Raw genomic sequence first — 16,146 nt, forward strand, 5'->3', positions numbered from 1 at the left:
GATTTTCCCAGTATTATTCATTAGAGTCCAATTAAACAAAACGGTCAAGAACACTATTTTTCAATTGGGCAGTGCCAAAACCTATCGGATATTAGAATTGAAGAAGCGCGTGGCACAAAACGAACGAACCATGCCTCCAGTATTACGACCGTATTTTTTCACGGTCTATTAAAAACAGAAACTCAATTACTGTGACTCCATGGGACGGTCTTTACTAAATTTAATTAATGGTGTCGTTTTGACGTGAGATTGACCTCGAGTGACCTTTATCGTGTTGATGACGCAACAGAAGTACGTAGCAGGCTCAATTCCGACTCCTGGATAGCACGTTGTAAACGGTTTGTGGGCTGTGGTCTTGGGAGCGCTGGTCCGAGATTGAAGCACGTATTTTTCAATTCCTAGTCTTAAATTTTTCTGTTAGTAGATTGTTTTAGAGTTTTTCGGTCACGTTGCGAGGAAAAAGGGTGACAATCTCGAAAGACTTCTCAACACCGGCAAAGTGGAAGGAAAGAGGCCTAGAAAGCGTAGTCCCATGCGCTGGTCCGATCAGATTATCACGACTTTGGACTCCAGTATCAATGTCGCTATCCACTTCGCGGAGGACAAGAACGAATGGAGGAACATAGTCCTAACAAAAGTGCTCCGTAAAGGTCACGACCCTCAGCACTGAGGACTACGACGCACGGAGGGTGATTGCTTTACTGGTAGGAGAGGGCGATGTAAGTTCGAACGGGTATAGGCCACAGACGTATCGCTTTCGAAATGCGATTCGGTTTGATAGGCGGTACAGCCTTTATTAGAATTGGGACTTTGAGCTCATTTCTTTTGACTGATTCGGTGGTGCGGTAATTAGCGGCCCTGATTGTTGCGTGGAGGGTCGTGGGTTCGATTCTCACATCGTGGAAACGTTGTGATGAACAGGCTTGTTGGAACTTTGTCCGGGTGTTTATTATTTACATATGTACATATTTATACGTATTTATGTATGTATGTGAGTCTCTGGTACCCATGACACAGCGAGCTCTAATTTAGGGCCGCATGACGTTCTTATTATTATTTCTCATAGTTCGTTATGTCTAAGGGTCCTAGTTTCAATGGCGGGCCGGGGTTACGCGAATTCCGTGTGCATATTATAAATACGTTCATGTAGATCAGGCAAATGACAATATATCTTTGACTGGTGGTAGGACATCTTGCGAATCCGCCCGTGTACGTACCACCACCCTGTTTATTTCTGCCGTGAAGCAGTAAGGCATTTCGGCTTGTAAGGTGGGGCAGCCGTTGTAACTATACTGAGACCTTAGAACTCATATCTCAAGGTGGATGGGCGGCATTTACGTTGTAGATATCTATGGGCTCTGGTAACCACTTAACACTAGGTGGGCTGTGAGCTCGTCCATCCATACATGCAATGAAATAAAATAAAACTGTAAAAGGATAGCACATCAAGATAAAGACAGTTTCCGACAAACTATGATTCCTCAGGAATTGGTTATAGGAGTAGTATTACAGTAACTAATTACGAATTTCATTAAATACGAGAAAGTGGCGTCACCTTCGGAATTGTCAAAAGCAGTCGCACTTAAAAAGGCAACCTCAATGATAACAGTCGAAATTTATCGTTCGATAAATGCTAAAGATTACAAAACTATAGAGTCATTCATTCGCCGAACGACCGGCGTAGGCGCAACACGTGCGTCGCGTTCAAAAAGAAAAACATGAGGAGAATTTACAAAATGTTTGTTTTACTAATCGCGTTCGTGTCGTTCACGGCCGCCCAAGATAGTCTTCAAGTGAACACCACTGAGGGTACGGTGGAAGGCAGCAGAGCGGCTGACGGAGATTATTTGACTTTCTACGATATACCATACGCCGGTCCAACATCTGGAGAGAACAGATTCAAGGTAAGAAACTATACAACTGTCATAATATATTATACGCCTGTTGAATGTTAGACGTTTACAGTGTTGTCAGCTCAATTAACAAATAAATTTTTCTCCAATTTATTTCCTGGTATTTTTTTTTTGTTGGCAAAACACAAACACAATTTAGGAGTAAAAAAAAGTAGAAATAAAATAAACATAACTAAATGTTTTCGTAATTTTTTTTTCAATCGATCAGTTCTTAGACGTAGGATATATAATACGAAATATCGATTTTTTGTAACTTTTCATTTTTCTATTTAGTTGTTAGGTGCATTTTTTAATTTTTCGCGCTCTATGCGATGAGGTAAATGAATGATTCGAAACAATATATGGTACAAATATTAAATCTACATGAAAAACTGTAAAGCTGGCATCATCGGACGTAGATAAATATGATATTGTTGTTATAAGTAAGGCGTGGTAGTCCTGCTATCGTGTTTTTATCTTTAAGTTTAATGGCGGCCCAGCGGTATGTGCACTGAATCAAATAGTGTTTGGCTAGAAGTTCGTCACCAAACATTTCAATATTTCGTAATATGACGTTAATCTTGCAATACGGAAGAATTAAAAACATCCTAAAGATGCGATGTTCGAATCGCCAAAGCCAATAATACGTAATGATGTACGTACTTAATGTCTTCCCGAATGAACTATGAATAGCGCCCCTAGCGGCAAACGCAGACCAACGTTTCAATTGTATAAAAATTTGAGTTAACTTTTACGCTATCGAGAACGTTAAAAAACTCGCACTAAGCACACAGGTCTCGTATAACACGGTTTTGCACAACACGGGACTTTGTAGGAACGTATCTATCGTGTTATAGGAAGGTTACCTGTCGTGTTTAATAAATAAATTTGCTTAATAAGTTGGACATTTCTGCCGCGAAGCAGTACGGTGCAGCCCACCCAGTAGACCGGCTGCTGGGTGGAGTAGCCTTTACACAATCCAATTAAAACAATCATATTTCATCTACATTTAATCATATCTCTGAGCTACGTTGCTTATAGCAAAAAAAATATATATTTAAGACAGGTTTCACTCAGTAGAGTTGCAGTCTCTACTTGCATCAATATATAAACACATCCCACTCTATCGGTGTAGATGTAGAGACAAACTCCGGTAATTATCGAAAACCAAGTGAACACTGAGATCATCTGTCATTAAAGTAATCGATTTATGACGTCATCAAAATGAACAATATATCGATTCATATTCTACTAGCCATTAGCAGAGCATTAGGAAACTATAAAAAAAATACTTAGGTTGTTTTTGGAAACGGATTGTTTAATAAATTTGAATATGTATTATTAAAATGCAACAAAGTTTGGGTGGACGCCGTCTTTAGGCGTATTGTAAGCCCACACGGATTACTTATTTGCTTTTTTTTGCAGATACAGACAAAAACAAAACTTTACAATATACAATCAGACGTTCGCCAAATAGACGGTCTTATCCTTAAACCCATCTTCTCCTGATAAACACGCCATTGATAATATAATTTTGGAAGACTTACTATGTTACATACTGATGTGATATAGTGGTATGTCAGAGTGACACGAATCATGTGATATACCTGTTATTATACTAATACTATACGTAAAGCTATATTACATGGGTACAGATTTGTATGTTAGAGTAACACGAATCATGATTCATTCCAAATTTAATCTATTTTAGAAGAAACAATTTCGGTAACCATCTATTGATAAAGGCGATTTATTTGTGATCCTTATTTTAATAATTAACACATTAAAATTTACAGGCTCCTAGTCCGCCAACGAACTACTCTGGAGTGTATCATGCTGTCAATCGGAATATTTTGTGCGCCCAGCCCAACGCCCGGGGCCTTATTGGAGTAGAGAACTGTCTGACACTCAGTATATACACGAAAAATACGACCACACCCAAACCGGTTTTCGTTTGGCTCAACGCCGAACAATACGCTTCCACCACCACACCAGTGTTCAGCTACAAAAAAATCGTCGAAGAGAACATAGTTTTCGTGGCTCTGAACTTCCGTTTGTCAATCTTCGGTTTCATTTGCCTCGGTGTTCCCGACGCACCAGGCAACGCTGGTCTCAAAGACATCCTCCAAGGTCTCACCTGGCTGAAAAGCAACATAGCTGGATTCGGCGGGGACCCTAACAATATTGTGCTTATTGGCCATGGTTCGGGCGCAGCGCTAGTAGATCTGTTGACCATGTCTCCGAGATCCAAGAACCTCGTCCACAAAGCTATTGCGCTGAGTGGATCTGCTCTATCACCGTGGGCAGTAGCATACGAGCCTGTACGCTACGCAGAAGTATTTGGGGGGGTGTTGGGAATCACACAGAAATCTAGGGAGCAATTGGCAAAACTTCTTCAGACTACGAATCCAAACGTACTTGCTACTGCTCTAGAAGAATTCAAATTCACAAACAACAGTCTCATATTCGCGCCTTGCATCGAGAGTCAAAACGGTGATCCTAATGAGACAATCATAACAGATGCGCCATTGAACATTTTGCGTTCCGGGAATTACAATCACGTTCCTTACATCGCCGGTTTCACGACTAGAGAGGGCACGTTGAGGGCTTCCGAAGTTGTCTTTAATAGATGGCTCGAGGGTATGGAAGCGAATTTCACAAATTTCCTTCCAGTGGATTTAGATACGAACGGAAACGCAACTGCCGTTCAAGATATAAAGAGATTTTACTTTGACGATAGAATGATTGACATGGGAACCATCGAGGACTATTTAGACTACCAGGGCGATACACTTATTCTATTGGCCGTGATAAGAACGGCTAGGGAACGGGGAGTAACTTCCACGAGTCCTGTGAGACTATTAGAATTCGGCTACAGAGGAACACTGAACTCCGATTGGCCCTTCAACCAGATCCCCCTGCACGGAGTAAAGCACGGTGGATTTCTGAACTACCTCTTCGACTATGACTTGCGACCTTCAGACGTTCAAGCGATGAACTCTCTTGTGAGGCGTCTAACAAGATTTGCACACACCGGGTGAGTAATTTAATTATATAGTTTTAGAAGTTTCTGAAGCAATGTTGAGGAGAAAAACAACTGTTTTAATATACACGCGATCCTAAAGTCTTTAGGGACGTTTCACATTGACGACTATTTTGTATAATCGTTATTAAGCGTCTGCTTTCGATAAACAGTGTATGTACACCCTAATAATTGATTTTACGGAATTCTAATCCAGCTCCGTTCCACCCTGTTTGAAACGATATAATCGCCTATCTTAATCTATTGGTCCCGTAGTCGAAACATTCTCGGAATTGTCCACTTCTCTCCTACAATGTTTCCCATGAATCTATTAAATGATACGCGTACGTAAAACAAAAATTTTCTAATCCAAAAAAAAAAACACATTCAAACAATTATTATTGTAATGTTCTGATGTTTATTCAATTTGAGGCAATCAGCAATGTAACTCGTTTACAAAATGAGCTGACGCATTAGAAAAATGTTTATTTTTCGACTTCGAGAACGTTCTAATTACAACCGATATAATAAATACATTGTTACGAAACTGCCATCGTTAAAATTCTCGAAAATCGGTATATTTATATAATTTTTATCGGTATTATTATATATTATATTTATTAATGATAAAATAGGCTGTACGATCATCATGATCATCATAGTCAGTTACTCTAGGCAGAACAGTAGTGGTCAAGTGGAATCATTGTTTTAGTTTATGGCCTTGACAGCTGTCTTCCACAATTTGCGGACAGAGACTTTTGACGCACGCATTCGTTAAGTGGGGTTTTGGTAAGGTTTTTCACTTGATCAATCCCGCGCGTGGGGTCCACGGGGTCTTTCACCGTTGACCCTAGTCTGAACAAAAAAATTCTCGATAGACTCTGCTGGCCGCCGCGGTACGTGTCCAAAATATTGGAGAATCCTGGACTGTTGACGACAACCTTCGAGAGATATTAAGTTCCTTTAGGAATATATTAGATAGATAGATAATGTTAGTTTTACTGGTGGTAGGACCTCTTGTGAGTCCGCACGGGTAGGTACCACCACCCTGCCTATTTCTGCCGTGAAGCAGTAATGCGTTTCGATTTGATGGGTGGGGCAGCCGTAACTATACTGAGACCTTAGAACTTATATCTCAAGGTGGGTGGCGCATTTACGTTGTAGATGTCTATGGGCTCCAGTAACCAGGTGGGCTGTGAGCTCGTCCACCCATCTAAGCAACAACAAAAAAATGTATTGCTCTGCGATTCTCAAAATTAAAACCATTGAAATTACAGAGAGCCAGCAAACTCGGCCGCTGCGAGTGTGGTTTGGTCCGCAGTGGACAAAGCCAATTTGAATTACCTCTACTACGGAGGAAACGATGGGACTGGCTCTGTGGCCTACGTCGAAGAAGACAGGGTCAACCCGCACACGACCAGGATGACATTCTGGAATTCGACCTACGAGAGATATTACGTTCCGCCAAGACCTGTCTCCGGGGCTAACAGCCTTCTCGGCGTAGCTCTGTTTGTTACGCTAAGTCAACTGTTCTTCTTAATGTTTTAGTACTTATTCGAGACTGATTGTTTGTTTGTTATCGATTGCCGCGCGTAGTCGAATCTCGGCCAGACCGACTATATTTAAAAGTGAAAGAGAACCAACCGATTTACTTATGCAAAATTCTTCAGTTTAATTATTCTGTCACTTGAGGAATTCGAAGACTTAAATCCACTCCGCTCGATGTTATCCGCTTGAGGAAGTTCTAAATCTAAAAAACGCTTCTTTGTTTCGATTTCCTGATTATAAACACCGGTCGAATGAAATAATTCATTGATGTGACAAGCAGCTCTTTGTATAACAAATACTTTCAAACCCTTTGTTAGCCGGTCTTTGATTTGGCTTTGATCCGATCACTACCAAACTTCGCAGGATCATCCCCCAGGCTGATCTCAAGACTTATTGAAAGGTTCATTGTGATCAGTTCATCTGTTTCGGGATTTATAGTAAACAAACATCCTTACATCGACTTTTATATACGTAGATTACTGACGTGGCTGTTCGTTCCGGTGGTGCTAATTGCCTAACTGGTTGTGGAGACGTAACTGTAATTGTTAAATTTAATTTATTTAATATGCAGTACACAGAGTCGCGGCCACCTAGATTTACTCGTGTCAAGCGATGCGTTGGTGTCAATTTTGGGTAGTATGTGAATCTAAGGCGGACTGCAGACTCGCGTGGATGGGCACATCCAGTCGGAATCATTATTTAGAGAAAGAGAGAGAGAGAGAGTATTCTTTATTGTACACCAAAAAAAAAACAAAGCGATACATTAAATACAATAAAAAGTACATTTGATGGTATTATCGCTAAGAGCGATCTCTCTTGAGAGTTATTTAAGTATTATTTAAAACTATATATGTAATTAGATAAGAGATTACATTTTTTTTTGATGTTGTATGAAAACTGCGCACAACAAAAATGAAAATACTTTATCCAAACAAAATTACCAAATGAAATGTTACTTTGTTTTAATTTTAAGGTTCGTTACTTTCTTTAGAATATAATAAAAGTATTTTCCATCAATTTTGTGTTTCTTGTGCCAGTAACGAAGACAATCAAGATTTATCGAGATCTTATTTATTATTTCGATAATTTTGATTAAATACATAATTACTGCAGATGTAATTAAAACTCCTTTCACGAATAAAATTGTTTTCGCGTTAATTATTTTTGGATTTCTGAATACTTTAGAGTTGTCCCGAAAGACTAAGCTGTCCAAATCTTTACTTATGTATTTATCTGTTATGTTCATACGATCGGCTAAAACCTACACACGTTAACGTTCAATTTAAATATATAAAAAAAAACTATTTTACATAGTACCATATTTAAATCACCCTTCTGGGTGTGAACACAAATTAAAAGTTTAAAACTTATTTGAATATTTTACTAAACTATCGTCAAAATTTAAAAGATTAACCCTTTTAGCGCTTAGATTATTTATTTTCACATATTTAGCAGAAATTTCTAAGGGAATTTTGAAAACAGTAAGTAGGTACCTTATACAAAATAATCACTTAAGACGCCTCCTGATATTTACTTCCAAACAAACATAGGAATATTATGATAAAAGTAGAATACTAATTAATTAATGAGTTAATAGTAATAATTAAATTATAACTTTTTTTAAGGTTTCAAATATAATCGTGTCCATGGATGAAAAAAAATAAAAAAAAAAATTATTGCTTAGATGGGTGGACGAGTTCACAGCCCACCTGGTGTTAAGTGGTTACTGGAGCCCATATACATCTACAACTTAAATGCGCCACCCACCCTGAGATATAAGTTCTAAGGTCTCAAGTATAGTTACAACGGCTGCCCCACCCTTCAAACCGAAACGCATTACTGCTTCACGGCAGAAATAAGCAGGGCGGTGGCCCTAATAACCTACCCGCGCGGACTCACAAGAGGTCCTACCACCAGTAATTACGCAAATTATAATTTTTATTACACGATGTTATTCCTTCACCGTGGACGTCAATCGTGAACATTTGTTAAGTACGTATTTCATTAGAATCGAACACCGTTGCATCGCTCAACACGAATGCACCGGACGTCTTATGCTTTAGGCCACGACGACTTCATGTTTGTTAATTAGTAATACTTTTTTATAATACGAGCATTTAAATGATTCCTAACACATCAAGTCTCATTTTTCGTTTAGAAACAGAACTAACTACAACTCATTATTTTCTCCTTCTAAAGAAATTTTAAATTCTAGTAATGCCATTGTAACTATATTAAGATTGTATTATAAACTAGCTGACCCGGCAGACTTCGTAGTGCCTCAATCGATAAATAAAAGACCTAAACTTTTGTATAAAATAAACTTAAAACAAACAAAAGGAATTCGTCCGACGGGGACACATCAAAGGAAAAACAAAATTGTTTTAAACCTTCTCTGGACTTCCACAAATAATTCAAGACGAAGATTAGCCAAATCGGTCAGCCGCTCTCGAGTTTTAGGAGACTAACGAACAGCAACTCATTTTTATATATACTTATATAGATTAAATGCTGAAAATACCAAATAGTTTTATTTTATACTCACCTACTCTTTACCCTTTAAATTCTGTTGTATACTCGATTTGAATAACTTACCTGAAATGAAAAATAAATCACTTTAAAACTAATTATTCATATAATTATAATTAGGAACAAATCACTCACGGTATCATTTCATACGGATATCTTTTAATTTTATTTTATCCCTTCTTTTTTTAGCATTTAACATGCTTCTCTCCAAACTATGTTGGCGGGTCAGTCATATGCCAGTATAAATATGCAGCTATATAAAAAAAAATAGTTCATCGACACTAACACGTTTAAAAAATAAAATTATCAAGATCCAAATATTAGAAGCTTGCAAATTAAAAATGCATTACTGTTATTGTCACTTTGGGTATTCTTTCACGTCATAAATGAAGGCCTTCGAAACTTTCCAGACGATTGCTACTAATTTGATTAGCGATTTCATTGCCCGAGTTAGATTTACATGTTAGAAGGTTTGCTCTTTGTCTTTTTAACACGTTTCAGTGGCATTTATGCCTGGTGTTGTTGCACTCAACACTGGTTATTTTGAAATATCTAGCCATTCATTTTTTTTTTCTATTACTTAGATGGGTGGACGAACTCACAGGCCACCTGGTGTTCAGTGGGTACTGGAGCTCATAAGCATCTACAACGTAAATGCGCCACCCACCTTGAGATATAAGTTCTAAGGTCTCAAGTATAGTTACAACGGCTGCCCCGCCCTTCAAACCGAAACGCATTACTGCTTCACGGCAGAAATAGGCGGAGTGGTGGTACCTACCCGCGCCGACTCACAAAAGGTCCTACCACCAGTAAAAGTTCTTGTCGTTAAGAAGTCTGTACACTTGCGTCCACGATCCCTAAGTCTCAGGTTCAGTGGCGTAGTACAGGTTGTGATGTGAGGTTTCGGATAATAGTAAATGCGAGGTAAGTTTAATTCACCTGATGAAATAAATAAAAACTTGAAAATAAAATATCTTAAGGTATTCTTTTTGATTCTCGCTAATCTTAAACTTAAATCTAAACAAATCTATTTTTAAGATTTAATTTTGGCTTTTATTTTTTTCTTTTACATTGTCATTGTATTATTTCGGATGTTTTGAGTACTATAACAGTTTTTGTCGTCTGTGGTAATAATGAATGCGAAAAGTAAGTAAGAATAAGCCTTAAAGTAGTTATAAAATATTTTACGATACAAACGCTTACAAGGAGCCTATTATGAAAATTCCTAAAATCATTCAAACAAATTCATACACTCAGACGCAAAAATTTAGGCGGCAGGTGTACAGAATTACGTCTAGACTGAACTTATAGCACTAACAAACGCTAAAGGTGAAAAGCATTAAGTACTAAAAGCAAAGTAGAGCTAGAGATATTGCAGACGGCATTTGCATATTAATTGGACGTAGTTTAGCGTGAAGTTCGAATCTCAAGCTCGAATCTTGTGGTTTAACAATATTTGAATACGTTTAATTTATTACTAGACGATGATGAGATCTTTGATAACGCCATCTTGTTGTGTCTTTAAAGCGGTCAGTTGCCCTCAATTAAGAAAAATAGTATTATTATTCGCCAATAGATGTCGGGAAGAGTTGATTATTGAAAACACGAATAAAACAACATTTTCCGAAAATAAATCGTAGCTAGATCGATTTATCGCTAAACTAAATTATACATAATAATATAATATAAATAATAATTATATATCGCTAAACTAAAATATATATATATATATACAAGAATTTCTCGTTTAAAGGTATAATATAGTCCTAATCAACGGTGTAGAAGTGATCAAAGATGTTCAAATACATGCGGACGGCTTCTTTGATTTCTTAAAGGGCGATGGTCGTAATTAGTTTAAGAGATAAGAGCCGAGAACACTTCAGCGTCTCTTTGGAATCAAAGCGAATCGGTGTTCAGTAGTGTTGTGCGATAGCTGGATAATTGAAATATTGTTACCTATGTATTGATTTTGGGTGAGATTACAGTACTTAAATATTTTACATATATTTTATAAACCAATACTTAAAGATATCAAATCAAATGAAACAAACGGCCAGAATTCAAGATACTACTAGTTCGGTCTGCGTGAAACGAAACGTAAAAGTGTAGAAATGTTTTTTTTTTAATAGAAAAATACACGTTAGATAGGAAAATATTTAAATCGACAAATAACACCTTAGTCGTCCGTGACCATGAAGACTGTAATGCATTGGTAACGTCAGAAACAATATCTTCTTTTTCTCCACCTTATCCCACTAGATGGGGTCGGCACAGCAAATTTTTCTCTTCACATTCTCTTCTATCAGCTGTCATCTCAACACTCACTCCTCTATCTCTCATATCGTCATTCACACACTCCATCCATGCCTTCTTCAGTCGACCTCTTCCCCCTCTACCTTGCACTGTCAGAAACAATATAATAACAACAATGAACGAAAAGTGTGTAGTGTAGATAATATGCAACGTTGCCTATTTGCAATATGACGTGTATGCATGTGCGATGTGGGGCGGCGCTCCTGCGAGGGCAGTCGTTCGCCTACCGCCAGCTAAGCAAGGTGTGCAATAAATACCTAATATATCATCAGTATTTTATTGAAGAACTCAGATCAACGTCAGACTTTTTCAAGATCCAGGTCTCATCCCCATACAAAAAGATTAAGAAAACGAGCGTCTCAACAATTTGCACTTTCGTCTTCTTGAGTATGTTTCGATCTCTCCATATTTTGTTTAGCTGGCTCATAGCGGATTTGGCCATTCCGATGCGTTCCATTAAACCGTAGAAATAGTTCTAATTATGAGTTTACTGGTGGTAAGACGTATGTCTGCACGGGAAGATACTACCACCCTGCCTATTTCTGCCGTGAAGCTGAATGCGTTTCGGTTTGAAGGGCGGGGCAGCCGTTATAACTATACTGAGACCTTAGAACCTAAATCTCAAGGTGGGTGGTGCACTTACGTTGTAAATGTCTATTGGCTTGGGTAACCACTTAATACCAGGTGGGCCGTAAGCTCGTCCACCAACCTAAGTAATAAAAAAATATTAAATTATCTCACGGTTAAAAGGGCACCGAAGCTCATATAAATCGCGCCTAGACTGCCCGTGAGCATTAAGAGACCAGCTCGTTATAATTGCTATGTTTTACCAAGGCTGTTCCACTCTTAGCCCTTTTAGAGCTGAACTTAATTTTTGAGAAGAAATTGCTAAATGATTTTTGAATAAAAGGTACCTTACAAAAAACTTTAATTTAAAAAAAATACAAAAATCAATGCCAAATTTACAGCAAAATAATGTTAAAAGGTTATTTATAAATGTTATTAACTTATTAAACACGTTATACGTGCGCGCGTTAAAACACGTCCGTACAGGTCTAATACCTATTATCAAACTGCGATATAGTCGGTTTTCCGATGCTCCTCACTTTATACGCATAATAGAGTCGATCTATCGACGGTTCGCGCTCGAAGAGTTAATACCCGAAGCACCTATCAATCAAGACTCATAATTCCTAGTAATTTAAATAAACACGTCCGTACAGGTCTAATACCTATTTTCAAACTGCGCTATAGTCGGTATTCCGATGCTCCTCACTTTATACGCATAAAAGAGTCGATATATCGACGGTTCGCGCTCGAAGAGTTAATACCCGAAACACCTATCGATCAAGACTCATAATTCCTAGTAATTTAAACAATCAGGTCATACAATCTACGGAGAGCGCTCAATCCGCTTATCTAAATCGCTCCTATTCCGCGTCTATATATCGCGTCTATATCAGTGATATACGTCTGCAATACCAGATACGTAAATACGAAGCGCTTTGATCTGTTCCGCTGATCGCATTCATAATGATGCAGTTCCAAACGAATGAGTTGTAAGTGCTTAAGTGAATATCAAAAAGAAATTCCAGATCGTATGTCTAAAACGTGCATTGCTGTATCGTTTTCGATACTGCGGAACGTTTATTTTCGTTTGTATGTTTATATTCATGGGCCGCTTGAAGTTTGAAGGTCAGCTGTGGACTGTGGAGTCAGTTCTGGGTGTTTTTGCCGCGCGGGAATCGTATGCGCTGGTACAAGAGATCCTGCTCCTTACATCGTTCACCTTCATTCCTATGGTGCTGTCCATAATGTAACAGTTTTCTGTTGACAATAACCCTCTAGAAAGCTCGATTCCCGCAACGCGAACAACCTTGGATTCTAGAGCCAGTGAATTAATTGGCTGAGTGTTTAAAATGAAACTGATAAATTAAAAAAAAATGGGTATATAACTTTTGATATATATGTTTTGAAAAGTTTTGGAGAAGTTGCTTCTTCTCTACCTCATGTTGTGTAGTTATCATTGCTCATTGATATCAGCGCTCAGCATTACAACTGGTTCAGCTAAACGCATTTCATTTCTTTCCATCGCAGAAGTAATTCGTGATCTTATCTGATCATCTTCAAAAGTCTCGCTATAAAACTTCAAAACCATAGACCTTGGAACCTAAGAAATTCCAAGATTCTGCTCTTGGATGAACTCTGTCTGAAGGTCTTCTTCCTCTTTCTATCCTATTATCCTCTGCTGGGTGTAGGGCTCGAGACAAATGCTTCCATTTACATCGGTCTTGGGCAGTCTGTTTTAGATCCTCTCATGTCACTGTCTGACTGCGGGCCGCATTATTCTCTATTATCGTGTCTATGAGATTCTGAAATCACTCAATGAGCAGACGGACCGTGAAGTCATCTCATTATTTAATTTAAAAAATCCCACTCGATACTCTAAATAAATTTTATGCATTACATAACAATTGACATTAACCAAAACAATTTGGCCTTGAACATCGTGACGTCATTTGGGAATGCTGATGAAGTCTACGGAATTGTTCAATGCTAATTGTAGTCCAATTATCGTAATCGACGCATTACGTTACTTAGTTTAATTAGGTGAATGTTTTAAATAATTGCACGGACCATTAAACGAGCGACGATGTCATGAACGTAATTGAATTTAAATAATAAACATTTATTTAAGAAATTTTGCAAAGCAGTAGTGTTTATTGAAAACAAAACATATTTATAATCTTCTTTTCTGTCCGCGAGAAGCTAGAATAGGTCCTTAAGACTACCAACGAATAGGTAGGGAAAAAAAAAAACACGGGTGGCGCATTCGGAGACTGCCGCGATAAAGCTATTGCATAGCATTTTTTATCAACTTATACAATTATGATTAGACAATAGTAATTTAATATTAGAACAATAATAAGACCACGCTATATATAAACATTAACAAAAGCAAAACATTCACTGTCCCCTTCACACTCATGAGCTAGACCGCGCGAGAGAGAGATGGGCAGACTTTTCATGATGCGCATGCAGTGCGCTTATTCACAAACACTACACAAGCGCATGAATGTGTTGAACGCGAGCTACATGGTAGGCGGAGTGGGGGTGTTAGGTTTTATTTTCGTTACGGATTTTCTTGATTCGGTCGCCGCGCTCAAAGCCCGCGATAGCTTAAAAATTAACCTTAACCTTAAACCGAATTCTAAGACACATTTCTCAAAGCGCTCGTTAAAATTATGAACAGTTTCAAAACTTTCCTTGAGCTCACGAACTAGTGTACACGTCAAAGAGCAATTAGTAATAATTACACATTAAGTTCGGGTGCTTCTCTCCACATTACTTCGTCTCAGTGCCGTATGTCTGCCAAGGAGATCAATTAGGCGCTTGGTTCTACGTAGATCGTGCTGAGGACGTGGCTTAGAGAGGTCAGACGGATCATTCATAAACCCCTTATTTTGCAAGTAGTACAAATAATATACTGCGCATAAAAACCTTCCTCGCTTCAATAGTCTCAGTGTACCGTACTCTTTTTTTTTTATTGCCTAGATGGGCGGATGAGCTCACAGCCCACCTGGTGTTAAGTGGTTACCGAAGCCCATAAACAACTACAACGTAAATGCCGCCACCCACCTTGAGATATGAGTTCCAAGATCTCAGTATAGTTACAACGGCTGCCCCGCCCTTCAAACCGAAACGCATTACTGCTTCAAGGTAAAAGTAGGCAGGGTGGTAGTACCTACCCGTGGGGACTCTCAAGACGTGCTACCAGTAATAAAACATGCATACGGGGACTTCGATTATCGAATGACAATACTGACTCCGGCTAGGAACTCGTCCGGGCCTTGTGGCACATTAATCGGTGTCACTAAGCTCTGGACTATTATGGACCACTAAGCCCTGGCCCAACAAACCAATTAAGGCTTAATAAGTGTCAAATGGCCTTGAGGTGCGGTAACAACAAACTTACAGACCCAGTGGAACCCAAATTATGTGAATTGCCTATTTCAAAGGGTACGTTTATTCAGTGAGTTCACATTTCGTGAATTTTGTCTAAAGCAAGGACTAAGTTCTCTTTATTTTTTCACTCGAGAATCTGCACGTCTCTTGTCAGCTGTTTTTAAATCGAATCACACACGACGTCAGCACCGGTCTCCGTTTTCGAAAAGGCTTCGAATACGCCCCGTAGATTCCGAATGACGATATGAGAAAATAGAATTCCGGTTCGTTCACCAGAATTTTAACTCTAATCGATTCAAAATCGATTATTCGAAACAACAAAATTAATAGAACTACAGGTCCCGAAGTAATCGAAATTCGACTATAATTAATTGGAATTGTAAGTTTGTACACTATTATGATTGTATTTTATACTTCTATAATCACAAATTTTACCAATGCTACACTATAAAAAAATATTAATAAAGACAAACAATATTTAATCTATTCTCAATTTGACAACAGACGTCAAGAACAAAAGTTTGACAGTAAATAGTATGCATGCGTGTGTGCGTCAAATACATGGTATGTAGTGTGGTGTAATGTTTTCTTTATTGATTTAATGTATCTTTTACGCATTATTTTAAAAACATATTAGCATTGTTCACTTCTTCTCTATATTCTCTATAAGTGTGGAAAATTTCATACTCCTCCGTCCAAGCAATTTTCGTAAAAAGGGACACAAAGTTTTTGCTTCTCGTATTAATATAACAGGCGAAATAAAAGCGTAAAATCACCTTTTATAAAGTTGTAGATACACAAAGTACGTAGGTACATCCAGACCGAGCTGACGCCGGTGAATAATTGATAAAGCAATAAAAAATAATAAACGAGGTT

General features: G+C 38.2%; 2 protein-coding genes across 15 annotated transcripts in view; one reads left to right on the top strand and one right to left on the bottom strand.

The window, feature by feature from the left end:
* Trpm (transient receptor potential cation channel, subfamily M) overlaps positions 1-16,146 on the bottom strand; it is a 274,349-nt gene that overhangs the window by 192,573 nt on the left and 65,630 nt on the right. The gene's annotated exons all lie outside the window — the stretch shown is intronic.
* LOC114239276 (venom carboxylesterase-6) lies at positions 1,583-7,479 on the top strand. Its single transcript, XM_028169413.2, has 3 exons — positions 1,583-1,904; positions 3,689-4,929; positions 6,192-7,479. Exons 1-3 carry the CDS (start codon positions 1,719-1,721, stop codon positions 6,460-6,462), a joined length of 1,698 nt encoding a protein of 565 aa, XP_028025214.2. The 5' UTR covers positions 1,583-1,718; the 3' UTR covers positions 6,463-7,479.

Source organism: Bombyx mandarina, chromosome 19 (assembly GCF_030267445.1).
Source record: "Bombyx mandarina strain Sakado chromosome 19, ASM3026744v2".
NCBI classification, from domain to species: Eukaryota; Metazoa; Arthropoda; class Insecta; order Lepidoptera; family Bombycidae; genus Bombyx; species Bombyx mandarina.